At 40.9% G+C, this 25,078-nt stretch overlaps 2 protein-coding genes across 2 annotated transcripts in view; both read right to left on the bottom strand.

Moving 5' to 3' along the window:
• The window catches only part of LOC132780217 (IgGFc-binding protein-like), a 31,047-nt gene extending 25,443 nt beyond the window's left edge, over positions 1–5,604 (bottom strand). Inside the window, exons 1-2 of the mRNA XM_060783797.2 lie at positions 5,537–5,604; positions 914–967 (exon numbers count right to left, since the gene is read on the bottom strand). Of these exons, the coding sequence (XP_060639780.2) occupies positions 914–965 (52 nt within the window). The 5' untranslated portion in view covers positions 966–967; positions 5,537–5,604. The remainder of the gene's footprint in view (positions 1–913; positions 968–5,536) is intronic.
• Positions 5,605–6,415: 811 nt separating this feature from the next.
• Positions 6,416–25,078, bottom strand: part of LOC132780218 (IgGFc-binding protein-like) — a 33,830-nt gene continuing 15,167 nt past the window's right edge. Inside the window, exons 5-11 of the mRNA XM_067460671.1 lie at positions 23,117–23,681; positions 20,722–21,323; positions 18,579–19,146; positions 17,527–17,726; positions 14,099–14,479; positions 11,911–12,197; positions 6,416–8,445 (exon numbers count right to left, since the gene is read on the bottom strand). Of these exons, the coding sequence (XP_067316772.1) occupies positions 11,916–12,197; positions 14,099–14,479; positions 17,527–17,726; positions 18,579–19,146; positions 20,722–21,323; positions 23,117–23,681 (2,598 nt within the window). The 3' untranslated portion in view covers positions 6,416–8,445; positions 11,911–11,915. The remainder of the gene's footprint in view (positions 8,446–11,910; positions 12,198–14,098; positions 14,480–17,526; positions 17,727–18,578; positions 19,147–20,721; positions 21,324–23,116; positions 23,682–25,078) is intronic.

Raw genomic sequence — 25,078 nt, 5'->3', positions numbered from 1 at the left:
TTTCCCCTGATCCACTTCCTGTGGACTGAGAGCAATGAAACTTGACACAGTTATGAGTCCTTCTCTCCATAGGTGCCACCGAGGGACACAAACTTCTCCCATTTTTTAAGCAACTGTAAACATCTAACTTGTCGAAGATGACAGATTGCTCCAAAAGCCACTTCGGAAACCAAAGTCTCATCGTCTGAAAAGTGCTTGCACTTCAAAAATAACTTCATTGTTGGAAAGAGGTGGAAGTCCAATGGTGCGAGGTCAGGTGAATAAGGGGATTATAGAATTTCAATGGCCTAGCATTTCCAAGGTCTGGCTTCTTCCTGCCACAGGAGGAAATAATATGGACACAGCATATTATTTGAGAACACAGAAGTGGTGGACCACAACTCCCATGTCAGACTACACCATTGAAATCCACAAGAAGCATGTGGACAATTTCAACAGAAAGGAAGAAACCATGAAAATGAACAAAATCTAGCTACCAGTATTTTAAAAAATCTAAAATCAGGACAGTAAATGAAGAACAACACTCAAAAACAGGGGAATTCCAGACAAGAAACAATCAAAGTCAGCTAATCTCCTCTCAACAAAGGATTCCCCCAGGCAGGAAGCAGCCAGACCTTGAAACTGCTAGGCCATTAAATGCTTATCAAGGTGGCCAATTGCAACATTCACACCAGCCTCAAATAGACAAGAGTTCTTTCTCCTACCCTGGACATTATTCCAAAGATATATAAAACACATTTTCCTTATTTCTGACAGACCTCACTACCTCACTATGGCAGATGCCTGCCATAGATGCAGGCAAAATGTCAGGAGAGAATGCTTCTGGAATATGGCCGTACAATCTGGAAAACTCACAACAACCCAGTGATTCCAGCCATGAAAGCCTTTGGCAATACATGTCCTTTTTACTTACCAGCCAAAAGTGCCAAACCAGTCAAGAGGAATACAATTCTCTTCATAGCCATGGCTGAAAAAGAACGAACTAATGAAAGAAAACAATGAAATGTTGAGTTTTTTTAGTTTCTTATTTATTTATTTATTATTTATAATTATATAATTATATTTAATTATTTATAAATTAATTATTTATAATAATAAATGGTTTATTTAAAAATCCACCTGAACATAGCACAACCAAACTTCTACTTTTCTTCATACAGTATTATAACTTTGCAAAACCTAAATAACAGTCTTTCATCAGAGGCATAGATCTTGAACTAGCCTGTGACTAGGCAATGGTTGATGACTGTTCCTACTTTCTTATGTTTGATACATACAAAACACATCATAATAAAACATGGCCTATTTCTAACATCACCAGCACTTGGTTCTTTATGCAATAAAGGTGAGAACTTAAATTGAGCAAAACAGTGGTCATTTTCTTGTTTACTTGTATTCTCCCCACACTTGACATGTCACAAAGATAGCAACGAAGGGCCCTTCCATACATCCCTATAACCCAGAATATCAAGACAGAGAATCCTACAATATTTGTTTTGAACTGCGTTATCTGAGTCCACACAGCCATATATTCCAGTTCAAACTAGATAATATGGGATTTTATTCAGCTGTGTGGAAGAGACCTAATTTGCAAATTTCTTCCCTTTAGCTCTGGCCTAACAAGAGGCATTTTGAGATCATTTATGTTGATTTTGTAGAAAGGGAATATGTACTGAATTATCCTGTAGACCAGTGTTTCTCAACCTAGGGGTCTGATCCTCTGGGGGAGGGCTGTGTGGGAGGGGGGGGGGTCACAGCGGTCACCAAAGACCATCAGAAAACACAGTATTTTCTGCTGGTCACGGGTTCTGGGTGGGAAGTTTGGCCCAATTCTATCATTGGTGGGATTCAGAATGCTCCTTTATTGTAGGTGAACTATAAATCCCAGCAACTACAACTCCCAAATGTCAAGGTCTATTTCCCCCAAACTCTACCAATGCTCACATTTGGGCATATTGAGGATTTGTGCCAAGTTTGGCCAGATCCATCATTGTTTGAGCCCACAATGCTCTCTGGATGTAGGTGAACCACAACTCCAAAACTCAAGATCTATGCCCACCAAACCCTTCCAGTATTTTCTGTTGGTCATGGGAATTCTGTGTGCCAGGTTTGGTTTAATTCCATTGTTGGTGGAGTTCAGAATGCTCTTTGTAGGTTAACTATAAATCCCAGCAACTACATATCCCAAATGACAAAATCAATCCCTCCCAACCCCACCAGTATTCAAATTTGGGCCTATTGGGTATTTATGCCAAATTTGGTCCAACATGAAAATACATCCTGCATCAAGATATTTTCATGATGATTCATAACAGTAGCAAAATTAGAGTTATGAAGTAGCAATGAAATTAATTTTATGTTTGGGCGTCACCACAGCATGCGGAACTATATTAAGGGGCCATTGCATTAGGACGGTTGAGGACCACTGCTCTATTGCATTAACTCATGAACTACTGTAACTTCTCTTCACTTGCAGTTTAAACTAAATGCTGTTTTCACTCAAACATCAAATATAGTGACAGTAACTTCATTTCTTTCATGGTAGGCCCTTTTCAATACCAAGGTAAAGTTAGCCCCTGATACATTCCATATGTCAATGTTTAGTCTGCCCTCCCTGCTATAGCTCAGTCAGATAGTTACATTACGATTTGTAACAATAGCAAAATTACAGTTATGAAGTAGCAACGAAAATAATTTTATGGATGGGGGTCACCACAGCATGAGGAACTGTGTTAAGGGGTCATGGCATTGGGAAGGTTGAGAAACACTGTTGTATGAGATTGAAAAACTAGAGCAAAATGTACTGCTAGATGTCCTGCAGCTTAATTTTTGCAGCATAATAAACTTTTCTCATGTTTTTATAATAGAAACAATTAGGAAATTACATTTATTACACAGGAACAAAAAATGTGTTACATAGTATTATTAAACTATCACTCTCTGCAATCTTGTTTACATGGAATGTCTTTTGCATCAACACCAATGGCACTGAAAAGGTTAAATTCACTGATCCCACCCCACTTTAACATGGAAAGCACAAGATGACAATACTTGTTTGGGTGCGATCTTGGATTCATCGCTGAGCTTGGAACCCCAGGTTTCGGCGGTGACCAGGGGAGCATTTGCACAGATAAAATTGTGCGGCAGCTGCACCCGTACCTTGGGAAGTCTGACTCGGCCACGGTGGTCCACACTCTGGTTACATCCCATATAGACTACTGCAACGCGCTCTACGTGGGGTTGCCTTTGAAGACTGTTCAGAAGCTTCAAATGGTCCAACGGGTGGCAGTCAGGTTACTAACAGGATTGGTGCTCAGGGAGCACACTACTACTCTGTTGTGTCAGCTCCACTGGCTGCCGATTTGGTACTGAGCACAATTCAAAGTGCTGGCTTTTGACTATAAAACCCTAAACGGTTCCAGCCCAACTTACCTGCCTGAATGTATCTCCTCCTATGAACCATCTAGGAGTTTAAGATCATCTGGGGAGGCCTTGCTCTCGATCCCACCTGCCTTGCAAGCGCAATTGATGGGGACGAGGGACAGGGCCGTCTCAGTGGTGGTCCCCTGGCTATGGAACTCCCTCCCCAGGAATATTAGATCATCCCCCTCCCTTCTGATTTTACAAAGAAGGGTAAAAACTTGGCTCTTTGAGCAAGCTTTTGAGAATGCAGTGGAATAGATATCATGGAACTATGAACTGATGAACATGGAATGGCTAGATGACGTTACTGGATACGCTTGCTTTTTCTTCTTTTTAAAATGGTTTTATATATGTTTTTATACTGTTATGTTGATGGTTTTTAATTACACTTTTATGGATATGTGGCATCGGATTGTGCCAACCTGTAACCTGCCTTGAGTCGCCATAAGGCTGAGAAAGGCGGGCTATAAATATCATAAATAAATAATTAAATAAATAATACTACAACTAACATTATCCTTGACCATTTGCTATATTTTGCAGGGGCTTCTGGGATCCTGAAGGCACCATCCCCAACATGGATGGATAGATTCTTGTTCCAATCCCAATTCCAATTGGAATAATTATTTGTTTGGCCTGGTCCAAACAGAAATTATTGCAAATGTAACCTGAGAGGATATGAAGGAAGATTAAATGGGGAAAATTAAAGAGAAATGGTTCATATATTTGGAACGGACAAAACGAGGTGAAGCCAATGTAAATATTGTACAGAAGTGGGAAAAGCTTAGCTCATGGATGGAGTTAAATTTCTAATAGAAACTGTGGTATGGGTCGGAGGGTGGGGGAGGTCAGAAAGGGAGGAAAACAAGAGTGAATGAAATCTAAGACATAATAGATAAGTGAGTGGATAATATTGAATGGATGAGGTAGAAGATAATGGAAGAGAGTAGGGAAATGTGGTTATAGATGACATGCATGTATTCATTGTGCTGGTCTTGACTTATAAAGCCCTATACGGTTCTGGCCCAGCTTACCTGTCCAAATGTATCTCCCCCTATGTCCCACCTCAAAACTTATGATCTTCCAGGGAGGCCCAGCTCTCGATCCCACCTTCGTCGCAAACGTGCTTGGTGGGGACGAGAGACAGGGCCTTCTTGGCGGTCCCCCCCCCCCCCCACCACCTGTGGAACTTGCTCCCCAGTGAAATTAGGTCAACGGCTTCCCTCCTTTCCTTCAGGAAAAAGTTGAAGATGTGGCTATGGGACCAGACATTTGGATAGGCATTCGGATAGCAGGCTGACAAGAAAATGACAACGCTATGGAAAATGGACTATGGACAGGCTTCGGATTAAGTTGTTGATTGTAGAACTCAGACTTAGACATGGCCAACTAATTCAATTTGCACTATTTTAAATGATTTTAATCTAATTTTAATGTTTTACTTATTATGTAACTGTTGTTTTACCTGTTTGTATATGGAGGGCATCGAATTATTGCCAGCTGTAAGTCACCCTGAGTCCCCCTTCAGGGGTAGAGAAGGGCGGGGTACAAATATTTAAAATAAATATTTTTTTTTAAAAAAATCCACTCACAAAGCAAAAATATAATATCAATAAAATATATATTTAAAAAAGATAGATTCTTGTTAAGTCATAGTTGACTTGCAATTGATGAACTAAGTTTAGCAGCTGTAACCGATCAATACAAGGCATCCTTCTCTCTCTATACTCCCATTACTAGGAACATACAATGTCATCTTTCGGCACTTCATCACACTAGAGAAAAAATCCACTTGAAATACGGTTTCTGCCTCCTTCAAAATTATGGGATTTGTAGTTTAGTGAGGCTTTTAAGGGCTCCTCCCTTAACTATAAACCCCAGAATTCTGCAGGAGACAACAACCAGATTTAAAGTGGATTTTTTCTATAGTGTGAGGAGGCCGAGTCTAAACTCTGGTACCTCTAGCACAGTATCCAGTCAAGTGATTAGCAGATAGTCACAGGTTTGATCCTTTCCAGTACTATCTAAGGTGCAAAGCATTAAACCTGACTCATTTGTGTCCAAAGGAGCATGTGCTCTGCCTCTGAGCTATGTCCCTTCCCCATTCCTTTACCTTCTGCAAAGCTGTCTTGGCTTGATGAAGAAGAGCGCTTTCCATTCCTCTTATAATTCTGCTGCTTCTTGCACTTTTATAAGGGTAATGAGTCAAAAACCTATTGCCCAATCAACATTACAGGAAGCTCCAGTAGTTCAAATGGGAAGGACCAATGTAAGAGCCACATAGCAGAGACATGTCCGGCCCCAGGGAATACAGCTAGCTGTAGTGGATTGGCTTGAATCTGTTTGTCAAACTGGCACGTATTTCTAATGTTCCCAAATATAATTCAGCATTTGAAATAGCTGGAAATAACAAAATTCATCGAAATGTGGCATGAACTGAACATAGTATTGTGTTCTCAAAGGCTTTCATGGCTGGAATCACTGGGTATCTGTGAGTTTTCCAGGCTGTATGACCATGTTCCAGAAGCATTCTCTCCTGATGTTTCCCCACATCTATTGCAGGCATCCTCGGAGGTTGAGGAGTTTGTTGGAAACTAGGCAAGTGAGGTTTATATATCTGTGGAATGTCCAGGGTGGGAGAAAGTAGTCTTGTCTATTTGAGACAGGTTTGAATGTTGCAATTGGCCAGCTTGATTCGAATTGAATAGCTTTGCAGATTCAAAGCTTCCTGCCTGGGGTAATCCTTTGTTGGGAGGTGTTTCCAGACCCTGATTGTTTCATGTATGGATTTCCCCCATTTTTGGAGTGTTCCTCTTTTTTTACTGTCCTGATTTTAGAGGGGTTTTTTTTAAAATAAAGATACTAGTAGCCAGATTTTGTTCATTTTCATTGTTTCCTCCTTTCTGTTGAAAGGAGGAAACCATAGATGTGGGCAAAATTATCATACACCAGAGCAGGAACACCCCTGACCTCAAAAACCACACCAGATTGGTAAAATAAGCAAGCAGTTTATTGTAGAAAATATGTAGGTAAACCAGTAAAAAATAGTAAAACAGTAAAAGTCCAAAATCCAAGATAGTCCATAAGCTTCAAAGGAAAGAAATGTCCACGAGTACATAGAAATCCATGAGACATGGCACTTGAAACCATGAAACAAAACAGCAGGAAAATCCCATAAGCAGAACTTAAGCTTGGCAAAAACTTGATACATGAAACGGAGCATTTGAACGCAAGACTGTGATGAAATGACAACATTGACTCGACTGAGGCAACTGTCTTCCATGAATCATTGTAAACCTTTTCCAGATTCCAAAACTGAAAGGAAAGCATTTTTTCTTGACCTTCCCACCAGATAACGATTTGTTGTCTCTCTTCTTCTTCTGAAAGCTCTGCCTCTGTTTACTAAAACTTGACATTCTGTCCAAGGTTTCACTATCCTCACCCTCATTAACTCCCCACCTGGCAAATCAATCTCAGTATAATTTTCAGACAGCTGCTCTGAGAAAAGAGGTGAGAGGCCTCTCTCAGGAATGTGGCCTTGTGAAATTTGCTGAAACAGCTCAGGCCTCTCTTCCGATCTTAGCTCAGGCCCAATATAAAATATCAAATCCATATGGCCTTGATTGAGGATGAAATTTCAGTGAAGGATGAAATTCATTGGAGTTTTTTAAACAGGGAATACTGTATTTCATTGCATAATGGTCACCACTGCATATAAGACCCTTTTGGGCAGTGGTGAAATGGTTGTCTTTACTGTTTCTTGCACAATGGCAGCTATGGAGTATTTTTTACCATTTTTTTCAATGTGTAATAGTTGGCCATTTTCTATAGTTCTGTTTCCTGACATAATGAACGGTGCAGAGACTCCTTGAGAAATTTAATGTTCTCGGTCAATAAAGGACCAGATACTTGGGTTGCTGTGCATTTTCAGGGCTGTATAGCAATGTTCCAGAAGCCTTCTCTCCTGATGTTTTGCCCACATCTATGGCAGGCATTCTCAGTTGTGAGGTCTGTTGGAAACTAGGCAAGTGGGGTTTATATATCTTGATTAGTGTTGAATAGCCTTACAGCTTCAAAGCTTGGCTGCTTCCTGCCTGGGGAAATCCTTTTTTGGGAGGTGTTAGCTAGCCCTGATGTAGCCAGGGCCAGATAGATTCTCATAAAACAGAAATTGCTGAATCTTAAGTAAAGTTACTTTTCTGTTGTCAATGGAGCCCAAATTTTCTAATCTGACTCTAGTTGTCCTCTATCCCTAGTCCTGATATGGCAAAGAATGAGTTTCACCTGCATGAAACTCCTTCAACACCATCCTATCTGACAAAAGAGTAGACCTGTGACTCTAATATCTTTTCTTCTTCTGTGAGTGTATTCACATTGAAAAATCAGTGCAGTCTGATACAACTTTAACTGCATAGTTCAATGCTCTGGGGTCATGGGAGTTGTAGTTTACTGAGGCATCTGCAACCTTTGGAATAAATGAATGAAACAGCAAAAAGTCATGATCGAAAACATTTTATTTAATTGAGTGACAGTCCTACTTCAATGTGCCCTTCTACACAGCCAGATAACCCAGAATATCAAGGCAGAAAATCCCACAATATCTGCTTTGAACTGGAATATCTGAATCCACACTGCCATATTTTCCAGTTCAAAGAAGAACATGTGCGATTTTATTCATCTGTGTGGCAGGGGCCTAAGAAGCAAATATTGCTTATGTAAAACAGCAGTAATTTTGCTATAGGTCAAGCATAATAAGCAACTCCCAGCAATAACAAATCTGAATAATGCTGGGCATTGTGATTTTGAAGTTAAACTTGTCTTCTTATTACATTGGATTGTAGAAATGTTGCTGCACTTGCGGACGCAGAATGCTGCAGAGAGAGTGCACACTGTGACAGAATAGCTACTGGGTGGTTTAACAGTTAACATTTTGAGCATTGTATGGTTTCTTCTTTGAATCTGCAAGTTGCTTGCCGCCTTCCACTGGATGTGGTTGTGGTGGTGGGATTTCCCAAAGAGTTACTGCAAAGAAGAACAAATTGAAAAAGAGGTTGATTTCCCCATTTTTGAAAGTGCATTGATTCAGGGAAGGCTATGGTCAGGGTCCTTCCACAAAATTGCCCCTTTGGTGATCTTTCTTCAGCCAAGACTGACAATAGCTGGGCCATCTATGTTCTCCCAACAGCCATGAAGGAGCTCCTGGTGGCACAATGGGTTAAACCCTTGTGCCAGCAGGACTGAAGAACAACAGGTCAGAGGTTCGAATCTCGGGAGAGCACGGATGAGCTCCCTCTGTCAGCTCTAGCTCTGCATGTGGGGATATGAGAGAAGCCTCCCACAAGGATGGCAAAACATCAGAAACATCTGGGCGTCCCCTGGGCAACATCCTTGCAGATGCCAGAAGCAACTTGCAGTTTCTCAAGTCGCTCCTGACATGGGGGGAAAAAACAGCCATGAAGCGCAAGAGAGGAAGAAAGTAGCATATTGCAACAAAGATCAGTGCTGGAATTTCTCAGATAGGAATAGGGACACATTTATGCATATGCCTCTGTCTCAATATGGTGGATCATTGATGCACAACTGTGGATGCAAATGAATATATCTGAACGATTTGAAGGAAACAATAGGCATTGCTTGTATCCATTGCACTCCTGTAGGCACTGTCTTACAGGGATCCTATGTTTTTTCTCTGAGAATGGTTCCAGGCTTGGGGAGGGAGGAAAGGAAGGAGGACATTGACACCTAATAAGAATTCCTTTCTGAACTAAGATTTCTAATCTGGGAAAGAGTGAGATATTGAAAACCCTTTACTTTAGGTGAAAGGAGATTCCATCTGAACATGAGGAAGAACTTCCTGACTGTGAGAGCCGTTCAGCAGTGGAACTCTGCCCCAGAGTGTGGTGGAGGCTCCTTCTTTGGAAGCTTTTAAACAGAGGCTGGATGGCCATCTGTCGGGGGTGATTTTAATGCAATGTTCCTGCTTCTTGGCAGGGGGTTGGACTGGATAGCCCATGAGGTCTCTTCCAACTCTTTGATTCTATGATTCTATGATCCCTTGTTGTCTGAGTATGATGGGCTTCCAAGTGTAGGGTCTGGGCTGTGGATTCGTGGATGACAGTAGAGCCCTATTCTTGACCCACATATTCTTTCACAGTGAGGGCATCGGTTTCCAGGTGAAAGGTGGTCCAGTCAAGGTTAGCTTGATGTACCTTTCTCTTGGGATGTTTCTCCCTTTTGCCCTCCATTCATGCCTCTTCAAATTCCACAGCACTGCTGGTCACAGCTGACCTCCAACTAAAGCGCTCAAGGGACAGGGCTTCCCAGTTCTTGGTGTCTATACCGGAAGTTTTTAAGATTAGCTTTAAGCCTATCTTTCAACCTCTTTTTCTGTCCACCAACATTCCATTTTTTGTTCTTGAGTTGGGAGTATAGTAACTGCTTTGAGAGACAGTGATTGGGCATTTGGACAACATGGCCAGTCCACCGGACTTGATGGCATAGGAGCATCACTTCAGTGCTGGTCTTTGCATGCTGACATTTGTATGCCTGTCTTCCTAAGAGATTTGCAGGATTTTCCAGAGGCAACGCTGATGAAATTGTTCCAAGAGTTGAGTGTGACGTCCGTAGACAGTCCATGGTTCACAGGCATATAACGGGGTCGGGAGGATGACAGCTTTATAAACAAGCACCTTGGTCTTCTTATGAATATCCTGATCCTCAAACACTCTCTGCTTCATTCAGAAAAATGCTCCACTCGCAGAGCTCAGACAGTGTTGTATTTCAGTGTCAATGTTGACTTTTGTTGAGGGGTGGCTGCCAAGGTAGTGGAAATGGTCAACATTTTCTAACATTACACCATTAAGCTGAATTTTGAAAACCATTCACATCTATAATACTTGCTATGTGTGCATTCCCTTGCTTTCTGTTTTTCTGCGGAGGTCAAAACAGTTTTTTAAAATATTCTATTAAAGGTTAACGTTATGCTAGAAATTTGGGGAGTGGAAGAAAATTTCATTTGGGGCACATTTTTATTTGATATTTAGCATCTTCATTTTGCCTCCTGGTTCCAGAGAGTGTCATTGGACAACCTTTCCATCTGCTGTGGGGTACCATAGTGTTGCATCTTTCAGAGATGGAGAAAATATTTTTAAAAATCCAGAACATTCCAAAAAATAGTTTTAAATCATATTTTATTTAGTGCTGAGAAACTTAGAGGAGAAAATGCTGATATGACAAGAATTTCTGCAGTTTGAAACATTCCACACAACATGTATGTGGCTAGTTTGCACAGAAAACAGAATTTTCTACACTGAAAGCAGTCTTTCCTACATGGAAAATCTGTCAAGTCATCCTTCAAATAGCTGGGACATCAATCAAGAGACATGAGATGACGAAAGAAAAGGTTTTTCCTAGTAATAAGAAATCATCCTCATTATACTGCTCTGTGTATGAAATGGGTGAGAGGGGGATAATGAAGCTACATAATAAATGATCAATGGCATTTCCACAAAGGCTACATGTTCCTTATCAATTTCCTTTCTTCTAGTATGAATCTAAAACCAACTCATGATCTTCCATGTGGTGGAGGCTCCTTCTTTGGAGGCTTTTAAACAGAGGCTGGGTGGCCATCTGTCGGGGGTGCTTTGAATGCGATTTTCCTGCTTCTTGGCAGGGGGATGGACTTGATGGCCCATGAGGTCTCCTCCAACTCTATGATTCTAAGGTGGTGGTTCTCAACCTGGGGTCCCCAGATGGTTTTGGCCTTCAACTCTCAGAAATCCTGACAGCTGGTAAACTGGCTGGGATTTCTGGGAGTTGTATGCCAGAAACATCTGGGGACCCCAGGTTGAGAATCACTGCTTTATTGAGTAACCCAAGTTTCTAAAGCTATTTGAGGAAAAGGGTTGAGCACACTGGATAAACTTTAAAGTTCAGACCACTGCCTGGGGTGGATGCCCACCACTGACTTGGGGAGCACCAACTGCTGCTTCCCACATTCTTTACAGAGTGTTCTTTGAATTAGACCTTTCCTTGTTTTGCAGGAAAATCAGCAACAATGCCTTGATTCCCCTCTGGACCTTACCTCTTGACTACAGTTGTCCTCCAATGATGCAATTTACTGCAATTAGCACATATTGTGGCAATGAGACAATGTGGTCGGGTAAATTTTGGTAAGAAACTAGGGCAAGGCATAGACCTGGATTGGGAACACATCACTTCTTGAAGCCCCCTTGTGACTGACAGGTCAGCCATTTAAATCCGGGGAGAGCGGGTTGAGCTCCTTCTGTCAGCTTCAGCTCCCCTTGTGGGGGGCATGAGAGAAGCCTTCCACAAGGATGGTAAAACATCAAACATCTAGGCATCTCCTGGGCAATGTCCTTGCAGACAACCAATTTTCTCATACCAGAAGTAACTTGCAGTTTCCCAAGTCTTTCCTGACACAACCCCCTCCCTTTTTTCAAAGTAATGACATAGTTTGCAACTTACAAGTGTCAGTAGTCCTTAGACCTCCAGGCATGGAGGACTTCAGCAATATCCATCTCAGATTCCCCATTGGGCAGCTTCAGGTCATCAGATCTGTTCCCATTGAAGTTTCCACATGGGCCACAGAGCTTCTCAGATAAGGTCTCCCTGACTTTCACTGTCACCTCCCCATCAAAATGAAGAAGAACCTGAACTTGAGAGGCTTGATTAATCAGTATCCCATCTTGAACTTGGCTCACAGTTACTGCTTTGGAGACTTTGTATGGTAACTTCACAGAGCGCCCGTTTACCTGGAAGAAACAAAGTTGCAGTTATGAGATGCTCTTTGGCGTGAAGACTAAGAAACTAGAATAACCTTGAGGTTCAAATGTAAACTAGCAGATCCAGATTGAGCTATAGCAGGGAGGGCAGGCTGAACACTGACATATGTAATGTACAAGAGTGTTTGAGGATTTGGACATCTGTAGGGATATCAAAATCCTTTTTTATAAAGCAATTGTCCTCCCAATCCTATTAGTATACGCCTGCAAAACATGGACTGTCTACAGATGTCATACTCAACTCTTGGAAAGATTCCATCAGTGTTGAATCTGAAAAATCCTGTAAATCTTTTGGAAAAACAGGCGAACAAATGTCAGCATAGTAGAAGAAGCAAAGACCACTAGCACTAGCTCCTATGCCATCAACTCCGCTGGACTGGCCACGTTGTCCAAATGCCCAATCACCGTCTCCCAAAGCAGTTACTCTACTCCCAACTCAAGAATGGGAAACGGAACGTTGGTGGACAGGAAAAGAGATTTAAAGTTGGTTTCAAAGCCAACCTTAAACTGTGGCATAGATACTGAGAACTTGGAAGCCCTGGCCCTTTAGCACTCTAACTGGAGGTCCGCTGTTAGCAGGAGTGCTGCAGAATGGCAGAAAGGCAAAAGGGAGAAATGTGCCAAGAGGAAGGTGCATCAAGCCAACCCTGACCGGAACCTCCTTTCACATGGAAACCCAATGCCCTCACCGTGGAAGAACATTTGGGCATGTTTATGTCTGCCCTGTGTATATTTTCTAAATAAAGTTAAAGGCCATCCTGCAATGAATTGAAAATAAGAGAGTGGACTGCATTTGTGCTTCATGTTCAAAAGTGGTTATTTTTTAACTCGGAAGAATAAGGGGAAACTGAGCAAAAGTAAGAGATTTATGGTGTTACAATCTTCCTTATCATGGTGTGTTTATCAACTATTATGTACTCTATACATCACCTGTAATTGAAAGAGGGACTCTTTCAAATGGTAAAAGGTGTCTGCTCTCATAGCACATGCTTATTTTGCATTTCTGATTGATGAGTTATATGTTGGGAGGAAAATAATTAATTGCATGAAATAATCATTCGTCTTAATGTCTAGTTTAGCTACTGAAATGCACTATAACAAGGAGATATATTTATTTGTGCCTAAAATAACAGCAATATTTTCCCAATTTGCATCTACACATATAAGTTAGCACAGGGACATTCTATGCTTATTTCTGTCATCTTATTTTTAACATACAGAAACCCTTCCTCTTTGTTTTCAGTTTGCAGAGGTGTCTGATTAACCTCTAACTTGCTTGCATGCAACCAACCCATAAATCATTGAATCATAGAACTGGAAGAAACCTCGTGGGCCATCCATTCCAATCCCTTGCCAAGAAGCAGTAAAATCACATTCAGAGCACCCCTGACAGATGGTCACCCAGTTTCTGTTTAAAACGTTTCCACCACACTCTGGGGCAGAGAGTTCCAATGCTGAATAGCTCTCACAGTTAAGAAGTTCTTCCTAATGTTCAGATGGAATCTCCTTTCCTGTAGTTTGAAGCCATTGTTCCGCATTGTAGTCTCCAGGGCTACAGAAAACAAGCTTGCTCCCTCCTCCCTATAATTCCCTTCATATATTTATACATGGCTCTCATTATTTCTCCTCTCAGCCTTTTCTTCCGTGGGTTAAACATGCTGAGCTCTTTAAGCCACTCCTCATAGGGCTTGTTCTCCGGACCCTTGATCATTTTAGTTGACCTCCTCTGGACACATTCCAGCTTAGAGTCAGCGGTACCCGGAATTGAACACAGTATTCCAGGTGTGGTCTGATCAAGGCAGATTAGAGGGGTAGCATTACTTCCCTGGATCTAGACCCTTTATTCCTATTTATACATCTGGTGTTCTTACCCATATCTTACTCTTTGTCTTCAGAGTGATGGATGCATTCTGGAAGTAGAAGTAGACAGTTTTCCCAACTGCCAAGTCGCCTTCTACATCCTTTCCAATGTTCACTAACACCCTGAACCAGGAGGCATCGTTTTGATCACAAACAGAGGCCAGGTCATAAACACCACTGCTAAAGTACTTCCCCGAGGCTCCATCAAAGGAGGTAAACTTGGCTTCCGGTGTAACTTTGCACTGGCCTTCTCTGGCCTCACAGCCCCACACGCCATCTCTAAGTGTGCAAATCTCATCGGGAGGGCAGGTTGTTTTTTCATGGGTGAGTTGGCCTGGGGCATGGCAGGTGTATTTTTCTGTGCAGTTACTTGAGAGGACAGTCTCTTCAGCCTGTGGGGAAATTCCCAGGTAAGCAGAAACATTATGACAATTGCAAAAAGTCATAAACATTCCAAAAATGCTTTCTTTATTTTTCATTTCAATATATTACATGTTGGTATTCTATCTAACTATCTCTTTAAATTAAAGTATGTGTGCATGACCAAAAGGTTGGCGGTTCGAATCCAGGGAGCAGGGTGAGCCCCTGGTGTTAGCCCCAGCTTCTGCCAATCTAGCAGTTCAAAAACATGCAAAATGTTTATCTCCAAAAATAAGGGATACACAATGAAAGAGATGGATTGGAATCAGGTGATAGAATATTTAAAAGAAGATAATAGGAAGATAATGGTTTTAAAAAATCAAATTTACACTCGAGCAGAGCCGGAGAGAAGAATAAGAAATTTAAAAATGGAAAATAAATAAAAGGCAAAAACAATAAAGAAGATGTTCAGAAGCCACAACTAGAGAAAAATGATTCTCTCTCTCTCTCTCTCTCTCTCTCTATATATATATTACTATCATTAGTATATATTTTTCTCTTTTTTCTTCTTGTTTTTTTTTATTATCTGTCTTCTTCTTAAGCTTTGCTTTTTTCTCTCTGTTTTTATTTCATATTGAAAATACTTAATAAAGAAGATTTTACAAAAAAGAGAGAGAGAAAACATGCAAAATGTGAAATCAATAGGTACCGCTCCAGCCGGAAGGTAATAGCGCTCCATGCAGTCATGCTGGCCACATGACCTTGGAGGTGTCTATGGACAATGCTGGATGTTCGGCTTAGAAATGGAGATCTGCATCATCCCCCAGAGTCGGACAAAACTGGACTTAATGTCAAGTGAAAACCTTTCCCTTTACCTTTTATGGATTTTTTTTTTGGTTAGATGGTTAGTTGGTTGTACCACAAAGACTCCTACATGGCTTGGTGGATCTAGACCAAACTTGGCCCACCTACCCTTCATTATCCCACTTAAAATAAACAAGGGGTTTGGGCCCAAGGCTGAGGGAAAGAAAAGGAAACAGGTGAATAGGCTCTTACTAGGTAAAGTGGCCCTGTGTTCTGTGACTAGAAATGAAAGAGAGTGAAGTAGATTGGCTGCTGCTAGGTGACATTTGCAAGATGGTATTGGGAAGGAAGGAAGGAAGGAAGGAAGGAAGGAAGGAAGGAAGGGAGGAAGGGAGGAAGGGAGGGAAGGAAGGAAGGAGAAAAAGAAGGGAAAGAAAGGAAGGGGAAGGTAGGGAGGGGGAAGAAAGAAAAGGAATAGAAAGGAAAGGAAAAGGTTTGAGAGGAGGAGAGAAAAGAAAGAAAGAAGGAAAGAGAAAGAAAGAAAAGGGAAAATGGACAAAGGATGGGAGGGAAATAAAAAAGAAGGGGAAAAGTATGAGGGAAAGGAAGGGAAGAGAGAGAGAGAGAGAGAGAGAGAGAGAGAGAGAAGGTATATGAAGGAAACAAAGAAAGGAAAGAAAAAGACTTCAAAGAAAATGCATACCAGGGCATACACTATTATAAAATATCGACAAGAGCAACTTACATAAAATCAAACTATGCAACAGTAATTTTTTAAAAAATCAGATCTAAGAATGAATTAGTAGTAATAGTAGTAGTAGGAGTAGTAGGAAGAAGTGGAAGAAGAAGAAGAAGAAGACAATGACAACAACTTTATTTATATCCCACCCAATCTCTCCGAAGGGACTCAGGGCACAATACAACAAAACAAAAAAGGCAAACATTCAATGCTTAAATACAACAACAAATACAAACATAATAGCCCAACATAACCCAACATATAAAAACAACTTACAAACTTGACATCTATAGAATAATTTTAAAAAAATACATAAAGAAAAAACTTAGTAAGCAATTCGTTCTTCTCTGTGTGTGCTTACAAGCCTTAAACTCTCAGAATTAAAAAAAATCACTTATATTCACTTTAGAAATTATTATTCCATCCACATCCAGTGCTACAGCCAAATGATCTAGCCTTCATAGATACTGTGGGAATACCTGGAAGAGATATTCTATACTTACTCCACAAGATCCTAACAAACTTGCCTGGCTCAAGAAACATATCTGACAGAAATATTACACTGAGATACAAAATACCATGCTGTAACCTGTATCCATGATCTTAACAACAATCTATTGATTATTGTTTAGATTTTAAGGAATGAATTTTGGAGAGCTATACTTTTAGTGGTGCAGTGGGTTAAACTGCTGAGCTGCTGAATTTGCTGACCAAAAAGTCAGTGGTTCGACTGGGGAGCAGGGTGAGCTCCTGCTGTTAGCCCAGCTCCTGCCAACCTAGCAGTTCAAAAACATCCAAATGTGAGTAGACCAATAGATACCACTTCTGGAAGGCAATAGCGTGCCATACAGTCATGCTGGCCACATGACCTTGGAGGTGTCTACAGACAATGCCGGCTCTTCAGCTTAGAAATGGAGATGAGCACCACTCCACAGAGTTGGACTCAACTAGACTTAAAGTCAGAGAAACCTTTACCTTTACTTATACTTTTAGTGTAAAGGGTGGATAAAAAATTTAAATAAATAAGTAAAAAAAACCTGGAAAGATAATTGCAATGTTTGGAAGCCACCACAAATAACACATTGTCTTGCATGGCAGTCCACTCACTTTATCTCTGAGAAAAAACACAGTCTCCGAAAAGGACTGATTTTATCCACAGAGTGTCTTGCAAAACAAGATACTGTGGATTACCAAGGATTCCTCTTAGGACTATAAAGAAAATCTGTAAATTTTGTCATCCTCAATGGAAAACGGATGTCACAATATTTGAGACACCATGCTGAGAAATGAATAACAGATTTAATACATGGTTTGCAGACTTCTTTCTGGGGGAAATGTACTAACTATAGAGATCCAGAATTATGTAGCACCTTGAGCATAGGATGAGGACTTGGAAGACCAAGCTTCAAATTCTGACCTAACTATGAAACCTGCTGGGTTACCTTGGGCAAGCCATGCTCTCTCAGGGTGCACCTATGCTGTAGATCCAATGGGTCTACTTTAATCAGGACTAATAATGGGATTTAAGCCACTTACCTTGAGGTAGAATCCATCACGCACACAGCCACACTTGTCTACAGGCACACAGATATCTCCATCAAATATATAACCTTCATTGCACTGACAGCCTTCAAAGCAATGCCTTGTGCACCGGAGTGGCATGTACAAGTTGGCACAGGTGATATCACAATGGGAGGTGCAGGTCACGTAATGGCTGTTGTTTGGACAGGTCATGGCTGCAGACCAAGGAAGCAGAAAGGGTATTTTCTTAGTCTCACCAATGCCAAATAAAACAGTATTACAATACAGCAAGAGCCTTCCCTCATTCCAGCTTCCAACTATCAGAAACTAGAGTTGATATGGTCTATCCAATGCGGTTTTCTGAATCAGCACCCCAAATAACCAAACGAAATCTAAAGTAGGCCAAAAACCGATTTGTAACCTGTTTGGTATTCATTTTGGAGAGTGGTCCCTAGTCAAAGTGGTCCCTGGTCAGAGTGGTCCCTGCTCAAAGTTGGAGTGGTCTCGGGTCAGAGTGGTCCCCGGTCAGAGTGGTCTCCAGTCAAAGTGTTCCCCGGTCAAAGTGTTCCCCGGTCAGAGTGGTCCCCGGTCAGAGTGGTCCCCGGTCAAGGTGGTCTCCGGTCAGAGTGGTCCCAGGCCAGAGTGGTCCCTGGTCAGAGTGGTCCCTGGTCAGAGTGGTCCCCGGTAAAGTGGTCCCAAGTCAAAATGGTCCCTGGTCAAAGTGGTCCCCAGCAAGAGCGGTCCCCGGTCAGAGTGATCCCCAGCAGAGTGGTCCCTGGTCAGAGTGGTCCCTGGTCAAAGTGGTCCCCGATCAAAAAATATTGGTAACCACTTCCTTAGAGTCACCTTCAGTTGGAACTATTATAAGACAGATGTACACATGCACACATACAATGCTGCTATCCCATTAGAAAGGACATAGAAATTAAATGTCGACAGTCAGGATTTGTACTGTAGCCACACTTTTTGTACGCTGATTGGTAGAAATTCAAGTAATAGCAAAATTTTGCTACTAAGCCTTAAGTACATTCATTATGAGAAGAGAGAGCATTGTTTGGCCAACTTACAACAGAAGGAGTCTGTTCTCCATGCTTCAATCTGAGCTCCCGCTGTCTGACATGCAGTTGTGTAGGCTTGAAGGCTTTGACAGAGGTGTTCTTGAGCCCCAGCTGTCCACATGTCATACAAGCAGTTAGCAAAGTAGTCTTCGGGACTCACAAGTGAGTGGCAGTCTGCAAAGGGGCCTGACTCAGACTTGATCATTCCACAAGAACTTGCGTCCTCATAGCTCTTTACTTCATCTGGATGCATGTCAGGCCGTTCTTTAATACAGTCATTAGAGCAACTGATGCCAGCCACAGGGATGTTCCAGGATGACCCAAAGGTAGCCACATTTTGTGCCTGAGTTCTGTTGGGCATCATGAAATCATCACTCTCATCACCATTGAAGTTGCCAGCCAGCCCACGCACCTTTCTCTGGTAGGTGATGGGAACAGAGACATGGACATAGGAGGCAGTGTCATAAATGACAGTGAATCCATCGGAGGACTGGACAATTATATTGTTTCCTTCCTGCGTGATCCAGACTTTCTCACTTTTTATATTCGCTGGCAAACTATGAAACTCTCCATTCACCTAGACCATAAACAAAACAAAACAAAATCATCATTATTAACAACAACAGAAATAATATCAATGGGGAAATAATTTTAATCACTTTGGATGCAAATATTTGTTTACTTGGGTCTCACATCTGATCTGAGAATGAAAAAGAAATCCAAAGTTTTCTCTCTAGTGGATGAGGTTATGAGAGTATTTGCACATTTCCAATAAATTCTTATGTTTTGGGAGTTTTGTTGAAAACTTTTTTTTATGGCAAAAATGTGTATATTTCACAAAATACAATATTTTGTGGAAACCTTATATTATGTTCCAAATACAATGTTTTCGTTCCAAATATATTTTATACAACATAACATTCCTGTGCGTAAATTTACAAAATTGGATGTTTTTAGAGACGTAAGTGCTGAATTCCAATTGCCACGGGCATATCATATATACTAGAGTATAAACCCTAGAGACAAAGTTGAAGTACTTTGGCCACAAAATGAGGAGACAGCAAAGCCTAGAGAAGACAATTATGCTGGGGAAAGTGGAAGGCAAAAGGAAGAGGGGCCGACCAAGGGCAAGATGGATGGATGGCATCCTTGAAGTGACTGGACTGACCTTGAAGGAGCTGGGGGTGGTGACGGCCGACAGGGAGCTCTGGCGTGGGCTGGTCCATGAGGTCACGAAGAGTCGGAGACGACTGAACGAATGAACACACACACACAGAGTATAAACCAACCCGAATATAAACCGAGGCACCTAATTTTACCACAAAAAAACCCTGGGAAAACATATTGACTCAAATATAAGCCAAGGGTGAGAAATGCAGCAGCTACTGGTAAATTTCAAAATAAAAATAGATACCAATAAAATTACATTAATTAAGGCATCAGTAGGTTACATGTTTTTGAATATTTACTTAAAAGTGAAATTTAAGATAAAACTGTCCAACTGTGAATAAACAATTATTCTAACCTTCTTCAATGTAAATGTGCTTACGTATCCTTCCAATAATAATAAAGAGAGTAAAATAGTAAATGTAATAAAATAATAATAGAGTAAAATAATGTAAATGTAATAATAACAATAATAATAGAGTAAGATAATAAATGCATAAATGTAATAAAATAATAATTAAGTAAAATAATGTAAATGTAATAATAACAATAATAAATTAAGTAAAATAATAATAGAGTTAAATAATAAATTTAATGATAATATTAGAATAAAATAATAAATGTAATAATAAATAGAGTTAAATAATAAATGTAATAATAGAGTTAAATAATAAATTTAATGATAATATTAGAGTAAAATAATAAATGTAATAACAATAATAGAGAATAATAAATGTAATAATAATAAATAGAGTAAAATAACAACAACAACAGAGTAAAATAATAAATGACTTTGACTCAAGTATAAGCTGGGGGAGGGTAGGTCTTTTTCAGCCTAAAAAAGGGCTGAAAAACTTGGCTTACACTTGAGTATATACGGTAATTCACTTTTAATGATGCAAGCTGTGGTTGGTTCCAACTTAATGCTGGAAATATGAGGAAATTAATGAAAATGAATTTGGCAGATTCATCCAACATAACTTACCATAGCTTTCCATTTCATTCCCCTCTCCAAGACAATAGTAGTACCATTTATGTAGATCACAACAGATTTTATTAGTGTTAAAGAATTAGCATCAATTTTTTCATCATACTCCACCAAGACAGAGAATGTCACTAGTCGGGGATCCTCCTCACTAAAGATTTGGGACAAGACAAAGGTTCCAGTGCCATGGAACCCAAAACTTCTTCCATCAAAAGAAATATAATGAAGGCCTCCATATGTTGTTGTTGTTCCATGCCCGACAGGATAGCAATCCTGGATGCCATTCTCAACCTTGCACTCCTCATCATCTCCACAGGAGAACTGGTGACAGTCAATGACACCATGGTCCTTGCACTGGCATTTCTCCTGGCAAGAAGTGTGTGGATAGAACTCCTCTCCACTCTTGTAATACCTGCCCTGGTAGACACAGCCACATTCTGTAAGCGGGACACAATTATCACCACTGAGGACGAATCCAGAATCACAGAAGCATCCTTCTGTACAGGGAGCATCACATCTTTTACCAGTGAAGTGGCTATGACATGTGGCAGGGCAGGCAGGTCCACAGATTTCATAATGGGAGTGAGGAGGACAGGAAAGTCCTGGGAAGAAAGAATGAAAATAAATTTTCCTGATCATTGCAGAGAACACAAAATACATGTCCTCACCAGGGCAGATGAGATTAGATTAGGGTCTCAAATGGAGAAAAAGTCTACCTAGAGGTACAAAGTTTTTTTAAAACAATAGTATGGTATAACCATCTCTATTAACATATACCAGAACTGTCTGATATATAGAATCATAGAGTTGGAAGAGACTTCGTGGGCCATCTAGTCCAACCCTCTGCCAAGAAGCAGGAAAATCACATTCAAAGCACCCCCGACAGATGGCCATCCAGCCTTAGTTTAAAAGCTTCCAAATAAGGAGCCTCCACCACACTCCATGGCAGAGAGTTCCACTGCTGAACAGCTCTCACAGTCAGGAAGTTCTTCCTAATGTATTTTGAAGCCATTGCTCTGTGTCCTAGTCTCCAGGGCAGCAGAAAATAAGCTTGCTCCCTCCATCCTATGACTTCCCCTCACATATTTATATATGGCTATCATATCAAAACATCTGGGCGTCCACAGGGCAACATACTTGCAGACGGTCAGTTCTTTCACACCAGAAGCGACTTGCAGTTTCTCAAGTCGATCTTGACATGAAAACAAATAAATAAATGCATTCATTTTTCAGGAAAAAGTGTCCATCATTAAATATTCTTGTACTGAACTCCAGGAAATTCATGTTATTTTCTTAAAGCATGTGCATATGAATGCCCCAGATACCATCAAGTTATACATTCAGATCTTGAAAGCTAAGCAGGGTCAGATCTGGTTAGCTTTTGGAGCAGGGATGGCCAGGGAGGGCCAACAAACCCCAGGTGCTATAGGCCATATTTCAGAAAAACTTGAAAAATCATCTCTTGGTTGTCATATGGTTGCCATAAATCAAAAGGTGACTTGAAGACACATACATGTATACTGGTGACATTTTACAGACCAAAGATGCCATCCTTCTATTGTTATATCAATAAGATAAACAGCAATCCCTATATTACAGTTTCGTATTTCATGCATAACACTGGAAGTCTCAAATATTAAAAAGCTGATTAAACATCATATTTCATTAGAACAATGTTTCTCAACCTTCCATAATGCTGCGACCCCTTAATACAGTTCCTCATGTTGTGGTGACCCCACAATCATAACATTCTTTGCATTGCGACTTTACAACTGTAATTTTACTACTGTTATGAATAATAATATAAATATCTGATATGCAGGGTGTATTTTCATTCACTGGACCAAATTGGGCACAAATACCCAATACACCTAAATTTGAATACTGGTGGGGTTGGGAAGGGGGATTAATTTTGTCATTTGGAGTTGGAGTTGCTGGGATTCATAGTTCACCTACAATCAAAGAGCATTCTGAACTCCACCAATGATGGAATTGAACCAAACTTGGCACACAGAACTCCCATGACCAACAGAAAATACTGGAAGGGTCTGGTAGGCATTGATCTTGATTTTTGGAGTTGTAGTTTACCTACAACCAGGGAGCACTGTGGACTCGAACAATGATGGATCTGGACCAAACTTAGCATGAGTACTCAATATGCCCAAATGTGAATACTAGTGGAGTTCGGGGAAAATAGATCTTGACATTTGGGAGTTGTAGCTGCTGGGATTTATAGTTCATCTACAACCAAAGAGCATTCTGAACCCCACCAATGATAGAATTGGGCCAAACTTCCCACACAGAACCCCCATGACCGACAGAAAATAATGTGTTTTCTGATGGTCTTTGGTGACCCCTCTGAACCCCGTGCTGACCCCTTGAAAGCAACACTTACTGCAAGTAGAAGCTGATCTCCACTCTCCAATCTGAATGCCCTGAGTTTGGCAATCTATTGCGTAGGTACTGATGGCACTACAGAAAACATTGCGAAAGCCTTTGTGAAGGCAAGTATCATAGACACAGTCCTCAAAGTAGTAGGTTGGGGAAATGAAGGCATTACACTGCTTGAATGGTCCGTCCTTTCTGATGAGGAGACCACAGTAATGTTCACTCCTGTAAATTTGTTTCTGAGCTTCACTGCACACTGGGCAGTTATTGGAGCAGCCTTCTGAGCACTGAGGAGACCCTTTCAGCTTCCAGCTATTTGCAAATTGGATTGCATCGCTTGCTTGAGTACCATCCTTCATAGTGAAATCATCACTGGGATCTCGATCAGCATTACCACAGAGTCCGCAGATAGATTCAGCATAACTGTTGGGAATAATGACTCTGGCATAGCTATACCAGTCAAAGCTAACTCTGAGATCAAAGTCTGTTTTGATGAAACCATGGACGCCACTGATGTAGATCTTCAGTTTATTTTCATAGGAGAATGGTAGGTTCACAGAAATGCCGTTGACCTAGGAAACATAAGAAATACCAACAAGTGTTTTTAGGGAATCCAGAAAACAAGCACATGGTTCAATTATAATTGATTGCATGACAAATGAGAAATGTATGTGTTCCTCCATAAAAACAATTTACCTCTGCTGGCCTAAACTAGAAATGAGAATGCGATCTTAGTCTTAACGAGCCACAATTAGCACAGTGGGTTAAACTGCCAGCTACAGAAAATCTTGCCAGCTGGAAGGTTGGCAGTTCAAGCTGCAGGTTGGGGTGAGCTCCCACCGTCAGCCCCAGCTTCTGCTTTCCTAGCAGTTCAAAAGTAGCAATGTGAGTAGATAAATAGGTATTGCTTTGGCAGGGAGGTAAAAGGCGCACTTGAAGACATGCCGGCAATTTGATCAGGAAGGCATCCATGGTCAACAGACTCCTCGGCATGGAAAAAATGGAACAACAGCATCTCCCTATGGCCGTGTCGAGCACAGCCTCCAGATGCCGGAAATGACAAAGAGGGAAGCCTTGCCTTTGTCTATGCATTGTCTGTCTTTGTTAATTGTATAACGGCATTGAATGTTTGCCAAATATGTATTCTGTAATCCGCTCTGAGTCAAAAGATAGAGAAGAATATAAATAAAGTATATTATTATTATTATTATTATTATTATTATTATTATTATTATTAGAAACACAACAAGATGAGTCCACTCTGCTGGCTGTTGTATTGGATCACATGTTGAACACTTCCCAAGTGTCTAGGACTGTGTGATGTATCAGCGAATAATGCGTGCAGATCCCAGTAAGGTGGCCTTCTGCAGCTGGCAGATGGTAATTTTGTCAGTGCCAATTGTGTTTAAGTGCAGGCCAAGGTCTTTAGGCACTGCACCCAGTGTGCCGATCACCACTGGGACCACCTTGACTGGCTTGGGCCAGAGTCATTGCATTATGATCATTATCATCATTATCATTATCATCATCATCATCATCATCCTCATCCTCATTACAGAAAGTTTATGAAGAATTTGCCTGCTTCTCTTCCAATATTTTCTACTGCATTCTCGCTAGCCCTAACATTCTTTTTTATGCTTTACAAACAGGGCTAGCTGTATCATTAGAGTTATGAGGTGGGTAAAGCATAACCTCCCCGATGCTTTGGATTGAAAATCTCATTAACCCAATTCCACATTTAATGGTGTGGAATACTAGAAATTGCACTTTCCCCATTCCTGTTGCAAGCTAAGGAAGTCATGTTGAGTGGCAAATATTCATTGTTTGTTTGTTTTTTTCGATGTCAGGAGCGATTTAAGAAACTGCAAGTCGCTTTGGGTGTGAGAGAATTGGCCATCTGCAAGGACGTTGCCCATGGGACGCCCGTATGTTTGATGTTTCACCATCCTTGTGGGAGGCTTCTTTCATG

This window comes from Anolis sagrei, chromosome X, assembly GCF_037176765.1.
Source record: "Anolis sagrei isolate rAnoSag1 chromosome X, rAnoSag1.mat, whole genome shotgun sequence".
NCBI lineage: Eukaryota > Metazoa > Chordata > Lepidosauria > Squamata > Dactyloidae > Anolis > Anolis sagrei.
Note: the sequence above shows the minus strand (reverse complement) of the source record. Positions and strands in the feature narration are given on the sequence as shown.